Source organism: Ceratina calcarata, unplaced genomic scaffold (assembly GCF_001652005.2).
Source record: "Ceratina calcarata isolate Rehan_Ccalc_2016 unplaced genomic scaffold, ASM165200v1 scaffold368.2, whole genome shotgun sequence".
Classification (NCBI taxonomy): Eukaryota; Metazoa; Arthropoda; class Insecta; order Hymenoptera; family Apidae; genus Ceratina; species Ceratina calcarata.
The window spans coordinates 824,490-836,133 of NW_017159898.1; the positions used below are offsets into that span (position 1 = coordinate 824,490).

Consider the following 11,644-nt stretch of genomic DNA (forward strand, 5'->3'; position numbering starts at 1 on the left):
TCCAAGTACACTAACCAAATGCATTATTTCACATATCATTCAGTCAGATAACGTAATAAGTATTTTATTTTCGAAATTAGTTTTAATTCCAAGCCTGTCTTCGCACTCGGGATCTAAAAGAATCTTTGAATTGAAAAAAATTATCTCTATGGCTACCGCTGTTACTAGTCGCTTCCACTTCCAGTGCGCGTGCCTCAAAAATCCCACAATGTACTCAGATGGTTCAGCGTTCAGCTCAGATGTGCCCAATACTGATTCTCAGTGCATGGTTTAGGTACTCCTGGGTACTCCTAACCTTTTAATTTGTTATATATTTACCAAAATAAAATTCCATCATTATAAATTATTCACGTTTTACGAAAGAGAATAGTACTAAGTAATAAACATAAATTCTGATCTTATAGTTTTAATTCATTAATATGCAAGTTACCTATAATTTTCTACGAAGAACAGTGCATTAAAGTAGAAGTATAATAACGCAAAATATTTTGTAGGTACAGATTAATGACTTTATTTAGTAGTATCTTGTGTGTATGAGATTTAATGAATTATTTATTATTGTGAAAAAGAGTTAAATTAAATCTAATACCATGGAAAAATCACAGAAAATGCCCAAAGTAGCAAAGGTATGTAGATCCTTATACGTTATAATATATGTATAGAATAATTAATTTTGTAATTCTGCAAAAATTAATATAAATTATATTTCACTATAGGTAAAGAATAAAGCACCTGCTGAAATTCAAATAACAGCAGAGCAGCTTTTGCGTGAGGCTAAAGAAAGGGATCTTGAGATTTTACCACCGGTACATATATTTTCCATTATTTTAAACTTAGGATGCAGGATTTAAAAATGAAATCTTAACATGTAATCTATATTTATGTATTTTGTAGCCACCGAAGCAAAAAATCTCGGATCCCCATGAATTGGCTGATTATCAACATAGAAAGCGTAAAGCTTTCGAGGATAACATCCGTAAAAATCGTATGGTTATTTCAAACTGGATAAAATATGCACAATGGGAAGAAAGTCAGAAACAGATACAGAGAGCAAGGTAAAAACGCAATTAGTATTGTCCTGGCCCAAATAATGTGCTTTCTTAAATAATAAATATAAAATCTTATAAATCTGTGAAATATTTATGAATTTCAGATCTATATATGAACGTGCTTTAGATGTTGATCATAGAAATATCACATTATGGTTGAAATACACCGAAATGGAAATGAGAAATCGTCAAGTAAATCATGCCCGGAATTTATGGGATCGTGCAGTTACTATATTACCTAGAGCAAATCAATTTTGGTATAAGTACACGTACATGGAAGAAATGTTAGAGAATATCGCTGGTAAATTAATTTTTTCTATACTCACTTTGAAGTGTAATAAGAACGTGTTGATCAAAGTTTTGTTCATGTAGGTGCACGTCAAGTATTTGAAAGATGGATGGAATGGGAGCCTGATGAACAGGCTTGGCAAACGTACATTAAATTTGAATTACGGTACAAGGAAATACAGAGAGCTAGACAAATTTACGAACGATTCGTGATGGTTCATCCTGATGTTAAGCACTGGATAAAATACGCACGATTTGAAGAGTCCCATGGTTTTATCAATGGGGCTCGTATTGTTTATGAGCGTGCCATTAACTTTTACGGGGACGAAAATTTAGATGAAAAGTTATTTATTGCATTTGCAAAGTTCGAGGAAGGACAAAGAGAAGTAAGAAACAAAAGTTATTTTTATAATGCATGGTGGACAGAATGTTGTCCGTAACAGATGATATTTTAATTTGTAGCACGATCGAGCTAGGGTAATTTATAAATACGCGTTAGATCACATTCCAAAAGAGAAAACTCAGGAGATCTATAAAGCATACACGATACATGAGAAAAAATACGGCGATCGTTCAGGTACTACTGTAACAGATGTTTGTGATTATTTGTAGTATTTCATTTATATTCATCTTTTCACATCATTATTTGCAGGTATCGAAGATGTAATTGTAAGCAAACGAAAATATCAGTATGAACAGGAAGTGAAAGAAAATCCTTCTAATTATGATGCCTGGTTTGATTATTTGAGATTAGTCGAATCAGAGGGAAATGCAGACATTATCAGAGAAACTTATGAACGCGCAATAGCCAATGTACCTCCAACTAAAGTAAGAGATGCAATCAGTTCGTCGATTCAGATTTCTTATTTAACGTTTCATACAAATTTATACAAATTTTCTTTAGGAAAAACAATTTTGGAGGAGATACATTTATTTGTGGATAAATTATGCTCTTTTTGAAGAACTTGATACTGAAGACGTAGAAAGATGTCGCCAAGTTTACAGGTAATTCATATTTTCTTGTAAACCGTATTAGTACAATTAGCATGTTTAATTAAATATTATTTTAATGTATTTTTCAGGGCTTGCTTAGAATTAATTCCTCACAAGCATTTTACATTTTCTAAGATATGGCTACTTTATGCATACTTTGAAATAAGACAGAAGAACTTGACAGCAGCTAGGAAAACATTAGTAAGCAATGACTAGAAATTTTTTATAAGAGCCAAAAATGTTCAGAGAAAACATAATTTTAATTGGTTGCAGGGTATGGCATTAGGTATTTGTCCAAGGGATAAATTGTATCGTGGATATATTGATTTAGAGATACAATTAAGAGAATTCGACAGATGTCGAATTTTGTATGAAAAATTCCTCGAATTTGGCTCAGAGAATTGCACCACGTGGATGAAAGTACGTAAACTAAATATATCGTTGATTGTACGTTCGAAAATTCATTTAACAATACTTGGGTAATCAGTTCGCAGAATTGGAAACGCTGTTAGGTGATGTAGAACGAGCAAGAGCCATTTACGAATTAGCTATATCACAGCCAAGGTAATATTTATTAATTATGTTCTTACTTTGTTTCATCATTGCGTTTATTTTTCATTAATTATAGACTGGATATGCCTGAACTTCTATGGAAATCATATATCGATTTTGAGATATCCCAGGATGAAACGGAAAATGCGAGGCAGCTGTTTGAGAGATTATTGGAACGTACGCTTCACGTCAAAGTAAGTATAGCCATAGACAAGTTTAATGCATAAAATTTGTATTATTTATTCTTCACCTCTAAAATATTAGGTTTGGATTGCATACGCCAAATTTGAATTGGCAAATTCAGCGTCCGAAGACGGTGTTGATAATGTTGTTTTAGCACGAAGAATTTTTGAACGTGGGAATGATGCGCTTAGATCGAACGGTGATAAGGAAAGTAGAGCGCTGCTTTTAGAAGCGTGGAGAGATTTCGAAAACGAGAAAGGGGATGATGAGACTAGGACGAAAATTATGGAGAAAATGCCTCGAAGGATCAAACGCCGCAGGCGCATTGTTGGAGAAGACGGGGTAACTAGATTCGTTTATCATCGTATCTCAATTGGAATGTACATGTCTTACAGTTGCCGTTTTTTATTTCAGAGCGACGACGGTTGGGAAGAAGTGTTCGATTTCGTTTTCCCAGAAGATGAATCACAAAGACCGAACCTTAAATTCTTGGCGTCTGCCAAAGCTTGGATAAAGCAGAAAGAAATGAGTGAGAAGAATGAAAATAGCCAAAATGGTCAACCGGAATCTAGTTAACAAAATCATTTGGCTGTTCTTCTTGTAAATAAATTAATTGTTTCTTATTGTGTGTATATATAAGTAAAGTTTTGAACTTTTTCATCTTAAGTATATGACATTGAAATACACGATTATAGATATTTTCAACATAAAAGGATCATTTAAACAAACAACCGAGTATTCAATAACCCTCTCGTAATGTATTTTTATAGTAACTTTAATGTACAGTTTTGTATTTCACAATGAAAATGTAAATTTATAAACATACATACATCGATCTCAAAGGTATTTTTATTCAACCACTTATGAAAAAATATAGTATACTAATGTAGTATATATACTATGACGTATATATAATAATATACGCACAAATGTATATACTACAGTACACTATAATGCAGTATATTATAAGTGAAAAGTACAAAATATTATTTGGCAGTCATGCGTTTTTTTCTGTTTCTCTTCCTTTTATCACAATGGATTAATTCGTAAAAAAAATTTCGATGTAGACAGTAAAGAAATGAATTACTTCCTACAACTATGTATATGGGAACATGAACTAAAAAAATGTAAAAAGTAAGTATTTAATCTTGATTACAAAACGCAGATCTGCTGTCACAGTCATACTTGAAGGCGCAAATGAACGGAGGCATTACAAAAAAGATATATATATATATATATATGTAATGTATAGATATTCCTTCAAATAATATGATTTTGTATTTATAAAATATAGTGAACAGGAGTATCAGTTTGATATAATTATCCGTATTTCGAATTTGACTGCATTATTTATTTAGTTTCGTAGGATATTTCTTTTTCTCATCGCTTTCAAAGCCAGAATCTAAATCGTCGCTCAAGCATTTTTTTAACGTATAACTTTTAGAATGTTGTTGCGAGTCTTTGCGTTCGTGCAATAACTTCTTAATACAACTTATCAGTTGTTCAAAGAAATTGGGATAACTATCATAACCAGGGAACATATTTACATCAATTATCGCATACTTTCCGGTATGATTTTCAATGACGACGTCCACGCCGACAAGATAAAGTCCAAAGAGTTTCGTAATTCTCTTAACGATCTTTTCCAATACCTCATTCTTCGGTTTCACTGTTAATGGAATGTTATCTTCCGATAAAATTGACCACTTAGACTTGGAGCCGCTCTTACAAATCTCATGGGAATTAAAAACTATTGTGTTTAATGCAGTACAGTCTTTTTCATAAAAGTTTTTGATACTGGGTCTTTCAGCTACGTGAAAGTTTTCCCCGACTATGAATATTTTATAGAGAATTGCATTATGGTTGATAAACTCTTGAGCCACACAAGGAGGTTGGCAATCTTTCATACCTTCTTCATTGAAAATTATCATCATCTAAAAATTGTGTGTTTGTTATTAATTTTTACATTATATTAACACTTTTCTCAATAAACAAAGTACCTTATGAGCATCATTGGAACCCTGAGCGACGAGTGGTTTGGATAAAAATGGGAACTTAACGCCTGCCGTTTTTAACACTGATGTATTCTCAGCAGTATCCTTACTTTTAAGTTCTACAAATTTTGGAATAAATACCTCTAAAAAATAAAGATACAAACAGAAGTTAATCAAAAGCTATAGCCCTTAATTAGAAGCTAACAAATTCTATTAACTTCATTTACCATCAAGTTGTAAATTTTCTTGCAAGATTTCATATGATTTATAACGGTTTATTAAAATTCTAATATTGTCCAAAGGATCAATAACTATTATCTCTGGATGCTGGCAGAAATAGGCTTTTACTTTTGCGATGATCGCTTTGGCCTGAAATATGAATTAACTATTTAAAACAATTCCAATTATGAATTAGTTAAATAAACACTTATAGAAATATTGTGTTCATTTTACATTTTCATCACCATGTTCAGCGTTTGCTAATTTATCCATCATCTTGTATATAAAAACATGAAATGGTCCCTGAGACTCAAGGTCGGAGTTTATATCAATCTGAAACCACATCGATCTAAAAATAACTTGTTAAACATCGTAAAAGTGCATGGAAAATGAAACGATGAATTCTTTACATAACCTAACACTATCGTAACAAGTGATATATAATATAATAACGAACTAGTAATATAAAACAGTACATTAAAATTACTTACCATTTTGAATTGAAACCCTTCGGCTTCACAGGCATTATAAAACTCGTTCGAAATAAATTTCTGTCGCTTTTTTTCGGATAACGAGTAACCAATGACATACTTCTCGCACATTTTTCCTTCACGTTATTTTCTTACGTTGAATACAATCGTTTATCCATTAGCATGTATGCGATACATAATTTTCACAATCGCCTTGGGCAAACTCCTCTTTTTATTAACACGTTATCTCCGAAATTCTTTGCTTGATTATCTTCATATTTCTCACGGGAACGTTAGGTTATGTCTGAATCTTTTTAAAAAACATCCTTGCGGAAAATGTTATTACGTTCTCATTCGTATGCATTTTATACCGCGCACGTATAAGGTATTCATTTCTTTGAGTTGAAACTCTCGTACATACATAAGATTATCGTTTATTTCTTTGAATGTGTATAATAAATGATGACAGGTTAACGATATAACAATGATGAGCACATTTCTATTATCTACGCTTGTTTGCACAATACTTGTAATTGTAACATGCAAGTTTAAATAAAAAAATAATTATTTAGTACTACAATTCTATTTACAATGATCCAGTGAAAGTTATTATTATTTATTTATTGTTTTTCCGAAAAATTTCGTGTGACACCGCTGTTGCATCTTCGTTCTCGGCATGTGAATCTATATGTATGAACATAGCGTAACCGTAACCCTCTTCTCTTACCATGCAAATCAGTAATCCTAAATTTCTCCCATGCTTTTCACGAGAGACTAAAAATACGTTAGTTAAATAACGCGATGCTTAATTAAATGATATTAAATGTTTACCTTCGATGACTCGTTCCAAGATGCTAGCATTTTTTTTGTTTCATTGTCAAGATCAGTATTCTCCCCATCTGAATGATTACTTGTCAAAATTCGAACCTCTCCGAGGGAATACGAGCCGGAACTTGGAAAATATAATTCTCCTTCCGAACGAGAAGTGTCCGATGAAGTTCCGACCTTAAATACGGATAAACGAATTAACGCGAAAAGTCTTTGATGTAAGTGTCGTAGATCATTCATAAATTAGTTAGATCCAGATTATTCTTTAATTCAACATATCGTCTGATAATCTCTTTACCTTAGTCGATTCTATTGTAGATATTGTTGATGCGACATTAGAAAATCTGTAAGAAGTTGGTTTGAATGAATTTATACGCTTAAATGATAATTTTATCAAAGTTGTTTACTTTAAATCGACATCTGCATATTTCTTTTACCTATACTGTTGATTTAGCACGTTTGAATAATTCGCATCGAGGCACGTAGAGGAAAGAAATTGTTTTTTCATGTCCTCATATACATCCGATAAAACCTTTTCTTTATCGATTGCGTTAACAAAACACAATGTATTCGTTATTGCGCCACCAATCGAGTTATTTGTTTCTGAGCTCCGCTTAACTTCCTGCGAAATTTCCGTATTATTTTTCGAAGGTGATCGAAGAGATACGCAATCGCGCAAAGAATCAGACGATGAAACCTGTAATATATTATTACCGGGGTTTTCGATCGAATCTGACTTTACTGGTTCCTCATTTATCAATTCACTCGGATCATTTGCTAATGACAATACTTTATCAGGAGATTTAGAGTTATCGTTTCTCTTCGAATTTACGTTTTCTTCAATGTTATCAATTCTTTTTAGCTCAGATTTCTTATTCTGCATAGACGAAGTTTTATTATTTATATCTTGCACCGTTCTGTTCTTTTGTAAATTCTCATCGATTTGATGTTCTCCACTTTCGATCTTCATAGAAATTATATTCTCTTCATCTTTCTTAAGTCCTCTTTTTGCACCATCGATTTCGTTCTTTATCACGTCAGAGTTTCTCGTTTTATCTGGTCTTATTCTTTTAGAATTTTCATTTTTAGTTTGATTTTCGTTATCGGATATCGGATTAGTAATATTAATTTCGTAATTAGATTTAGCTAAAATATTTTCTTCGATCGCATTATCACTACATTTAACCGCTTCCGTTATGCTAACATTGTCTTCCTCCGGTAGACATCTCAGTTGCAAATTCTGTCTCCCAGTCTCGTTCTTCTTTATGCTTCCAATTCCCGTTTGAATATTAATAGAAGCTGTGTTTATCGTTGGTGCATTTTCCGAAATTAACAGTACCAAATTTCCGAAACTCGGAGCGTTATTCTTCAAGTCTTCTATCAGACTCTTGGCCATTACAGGTGCGATTTCGTCTACGTTAAAGATATGCTTAACTTTCTCTTCGATGAATCGTGTTTCTTCCTGAAGAATACGAGTTATTAGATGATCCATGGCTTTTTCTTCCGAGAAAATTTTATTCAAATCATCCGACTTGACAACTGTATCACTCTGCGATCTAGTATAATGAAAATTATCATTTTTTATATCTTTCTCATCATCTTCTCGAATGTTTAACTTCATATCCGTTATTTTTTCTTCGTTTTGTTGATTAATTTGTGATTCCAAGATTTCATGTATCATCCCCGTCTCGTCGATAGTTTTTGTATCCGAACTCGAGGATAAAGGATTCGTCGAAGAAATTGAGCTGGAAATATCATGTTTCATCTGTAGAAAATGTGTCTTCGAGCAATGCATTTTTCCGATCTCGTTAATTTCGCGTTTTCTATTCTGATCGTCATTATTTTCGCTCGCTTTTGTGGTTTCTTCATTTAAAATCATTTTCCAAGTATTTAGACGATCTCTCATTTTGAAACTCGGCCCCGCTACGTCTGTGTCTATAGCTTTTGAACTGATATCTTTGAAAAAGGTCTTCCTCTTTGAATTCTTTACGAATATAGGCGCTGTAGATTTAATTTGCTTCATTTTTCTAGATTCACATTCTGTATTCATATTTTTATTCGCCAGTCTGGTTAATCGATTCTTAATTACTGGCCTTTTTATCCGTGATTCTATCTTCTGCTTAACTTGCGATTTATGTGAATTGTCTTTTTTTATCGTTTCAGCTTTTCTTTTGTTCACTGGTATAGAGTGTTGGGTTTTCATTTTTCCTTCGTCTTGTAGTCTTCGATACTCTTCAATTTCCGGTCGTGACAAGAACTCGTCGATCACTTTTGTTGATCGAACAATATTACCAATTACTTTATCATATGCGAATAAAACGTTGTCCAATTCATTTATAGGAGGCTGGTATAAGTTATAAATATCATCGAACTGTTCTGAATTTTCTGGTTCTGAAGAATTGATACTCGAAGACGCGGTGTAACTAACATTTTCCGAGGACTTATCGTTCTTGCCGCCATACGTTTTGACGATATCTGCGAAACGTTGATCTATCATAATTTTGTAGTTTCTATCTTTTTCTACTTCTTGCTTTTTAATCATTTCTCTCTGTCCCTTTTTATTAATCGTACGCTTCTCTTCCATTTCTTTGCTCAATAATGGTATCTTACTACTTTCGTCGTCCGTTTTTACTTCTGTTATAAATGAAGGAAGTTTAAATAGTTCGGCATTAGTCTTCGTGATCTTTTGACTTTTTGATTCCGTAGATCTCGCGAATGCTCTTAGATCCTGTTCCGAGTCCGCTTTACCTTCTTCTTTAGTTCGCGATTCGATATGAATTTCTACAGTTTTCTCTTCGAATCGTACTTGCTTCTGCTCGTTCTTGGAAATTATTTTTATCGTCGAAACTTCCGTTTCTTCTTGGCCAGCTTCCATTTCCGCTTTAATAGTTGCAACATCTCGAGTTCTATTTCCAGCGTTATCCTCAAATTTCTCGCCATCGTAACTAACATCTTTCTCATTCTCCATATTCTTCACTGGTTTATTTATTTCATGCATTTTGTCTATGTTTTCAATCAACTTTTCTTTATTTTCCTTTGAAACATTCGTTTGTTTCTGCAACAAATCTGCCGAATCTGAGTCACCTCTGTTATCGTCATAATCCTTGGAATTCCCACTTTTTATTTTATCGTTCACCGATGCGGAGTCATTATTATCTTCTAATATTTTTATAAACTTCTGTTTACGCCTAGGTGACTCGTTTTTCTCAGAAAACTCATGCGACACAACGTAAGTTCTAACGTTTTGACTTTCCTGGACGAAGGAGGGGTCCGGTGAGATGTGGATATTCTCCAAATTCTGCGTGATCAGCTTTCCTTTGATATTCACTGCCGGACACATTCGTACCGAGAACGTATCGATTTTTCTATATTCTTCCCGTTTCTGTTCGGAGGTACATACTTGGCCATCGTTTTCTCTTTTATCACCGTCCTCATTATTAATGAGTGACCTCGGGAGACCCAATTTCTCGGTCTCAAACTGTTTTCCCCGCGAGAACTCCTTGTAACGATCTTCTGAAGTCGTGAACTTCGGAGCTGACAAATCGACAAACCTTTTTGATTTGACCCCGACACGATCTTCGTTCGTAAATTTCCCTTCGACGTTCGCATAGCTATCGATCCAACCATTTGCTACTTGAAATTTATACGCGACGCGTTCGCGAATATACAATATTTGATCGTTTTCATCATTTAGTGGCGTCTCTTCTGAATATCTAAAACAACCGTTGCAGCACACATCAATCTCAATTATTCCGGAAATCGACGGATATTTCATAGAGATGAGTGATCATTAAAATTCATATTTCACGGATTTTTTTTTAATAATAGAAAATTTTTTGAAGTTGAAAGATGCAATTTTTAAATAAGCAATACACTAAAATGCAGAATTCAATGTATAATGAAACTGAACTGTGATATTATAAGACTTGGACTTACACGGGCAGACATTTTTTAAGGCGACCATCATTAGTGGTCATATCTATTTCTTTCATTTGAATTTGCGCATTTTTTATCAATTTTTCAACGTCCTCGAGAACTGCCGACGTTTCCGGGCTAAGGAGCGGAGATGCTGAAAGCGATGCACTCGATATTTTGCTATCAAGCTAAAAATAAAGCAACCAACATTTCTTATTTCATCCGATTTCATTATCCGATAGTAAAATAATATATATTTTAATTAACAACTATTTACGTATAACGTCTTCTAAACTTCATTATCAAAAATGGTTTATTTTGTTCTATACTTTATTTCTCAAATAATATACTTTAACCAGTAGTTCATAATTTTATTGTACCTGTTCGTCGTCGACAATTCTCACCGGAATCAAAGGAATTTTCTTCGCACTTCTGACAGTTTCCGTTCTGGGACTTCGGCAACTTCTTATACGACTTCTTTCAGAATGAATTTCTTCCCTCTGTTGTGCGATTGGCACGCGAGTTTTACAATAACAATCGCACTGCGATCGTGAATGCATTCTCGAACGACAGGAAGCGATCAGACGAACGCTGGGATCCGTGCTTAAATCCAGATATTCTAAACCATTGTGTTTCTTCCTGGAACAGAAAATTTGTGACATTCATTAGTAAAATAAACTGGCTCTATAATATATTACGCATTACATTATATCGTAAACGAAGGAATAAGACAAAATGAATAAATAAATTTAATGCATTTTTTTGTGTTCTTTCTTCAAATTCAAATTGATTTTTCTTTTTTAATACTGTTCACGGCTCACAATCTTACCAGGGATAATTATATTATTACAAGTTCAAAAATAAAGTTATGAATTTCCTTCGAACGGGGGTGGTTGCCCTCGAGCATCCACCTCTTTCTCGGACGAAGCGGAAAATCAAACCATCCAGTGCATTACGTCGTCAAGTATTCCACGTTCCTAGCTACGCCAACCTGAATCCATACTATACTCTATGTATACGCGGTGATATCGATCCTTAAAGTTTAAGTTTAAGGATGTATTGGCTATACAATCAACCCCAAAAGTTTAAGCACTTCTGTTTGGGAGTTATAGGCAAAAAACGAAAATTTCGCGAAATCTGAAGGGGTACCCCT

General features: G+C 33.6%; 3 protein-coding genes across 8 annotated transcripts in view; 1 reads left to right on the plus strand and 2 right to left on the minus strand.

The window, feature by feature from the left end:
• The first annotated feature begins 185 nt into the window (after positions 1–185).
• crn (pre-mRNA splicing factor crn) lies at positions 186–3,930 on the plus strand. 3 transcript variants are annotated; one of them, XM_018025690.2, is made up of 15 exons: positions 186–274; positions 495–626; positions 717–806; positions 895–1,055; positions 1,154–1,350; positions 1,422–1,723; positions 1,800–1,914; positions 1,990–2,165; positions 2,242–2,342; positions 2,420–2,531; positions 2,604–2,750; positions 2,818–2,894; positions 2,959–3,076; positions 3,147–3,407; positions 3,480–3,930. In XM_018025690.2, exons 2-15 carry the CDS (start codon positions 591–593, stop codon positions 3,639–3,641), a joined length of 2,055 nt encoding a protein of 684 aa, XP_017881179.1. In that variant the 5' UTR covers positions 186–274; positions 495–590; the 3' UTR covers positions 3,642–3,930. The 3 variants fall into 3 exon arrangements, with proteins under 3 accessions (XP_017881179.1, XP_026669941.1, XP_017881178.1); XM_026814140.1 differs by having other exon boundaries at positions 230–376; XM_018025689.2 differs by having other exon boundaries at positions 230–626.
• Positions 3,931–4,394: 464 nt separating this feature from the next.
• Positions 4,395–6,225, minus strand: LOC108625595 (inositol-tetrakisphosphate 1-kinase). Its single transcript, XM_018025696.2, has 5 exons — positions 5,770–6,225; positions 5,513–5,611; positions 5,287–5,428; positions 5,066–5,202; positions 4,395–4,999 (listed from the first exon to the last, which is right to left on the minus strand). The coding sequence occupies exons 1-5, from the start codon at positions 5,878–5,880 to the stop codon at positions 4,412–4,414; spliced, it is 1,077 nt and encodes a 358-aa protein (XP_017881185.1). The 5' UTR covers positions 5,881–6,225; the 3' UTR covers positions 4,395–4,411.
• LOC108625579 (intracellular protein transport protein USO1) overlaps positions 6,163–11,644 on the minus strand; it is a 44,144-nt gene continuing 38,662 nt past the window's right edge. For 2 of the 4 annotated variants that reach the window (XM_026814137.1, XM_026814136.1), the window contains 6 exons: positions 10,872–11,130; positions 10,513–10,679; positions 7,014–10,289; positions 6,875–6,920; positions 6,580–6,753; positions 6,163–6,522 (listed from right to left, as the gene is read on the minus strand). In XM_026814137.1, the coding sequence (XP_026669938.1) occupies positions 6,493–6,522; positions 6,580–6,753; positions 6,875–6,920; positions 7,014–10,289; positions 10,513–10,679; positions 10,872–11,130 (3,952 nt within the window). In that variant the 3' untranslated portion in view covers positions 6,163–6,492. Of the gene's footprint in view, positions 6,523–6,579; positions 6,754–6,874; positions 6,921–7,013; positions 10,290–10,512; positions 10,680–10,871; positions 11,131–11,320; positions 11,413–11,644 lie in introns of those variants that run through there. The other 2 variants (XM_026814139.1, XM_026814138.1) reach the window with 2 other exon arrangements.

Coding starts and splice junctions, on each gene's coding strand:
- LOC108625595 (XM_018025696.2), bottom strand. CDS start 5,880: ATGTGCGAGAAGTATGTCATTGGTTACTCGTTATCCGAAAAAAAGCGA. Junction 5,429..5,512: donor CTGAACATGGTGATGAAAAT/GTAAAATGAACA, acceptor TTCATATTTCAG/GCCAAAGCGATCATCGCAAA. Junction 5,000..5,065: donor GTTCCAATGATGCTCATAAG/GTACTTTGTTTA, acceptor CACAATTTTTAG/ATGATGATAATTTTCAATGA.
- crn (XM_018025690.2), top strand. CDS start 591: ATGGAAAAATCACAGAAAATGCCCAAAGTAGCAAAG. Junction 1,724..1,799: donor TCGAGGAAGGACAAAGAGAA/GTAAGAAACAAA, acceptor TTTAATTTGTAG/CACGATCGAGCTAGGGTAAT. Junction 2,166..2,241: donor CCAATGTACCTCCAACTAAA/GTAAGAGATGCA, acceptor AATTTTCTTTAG/GAAAAACAATTTTGGAGGAG.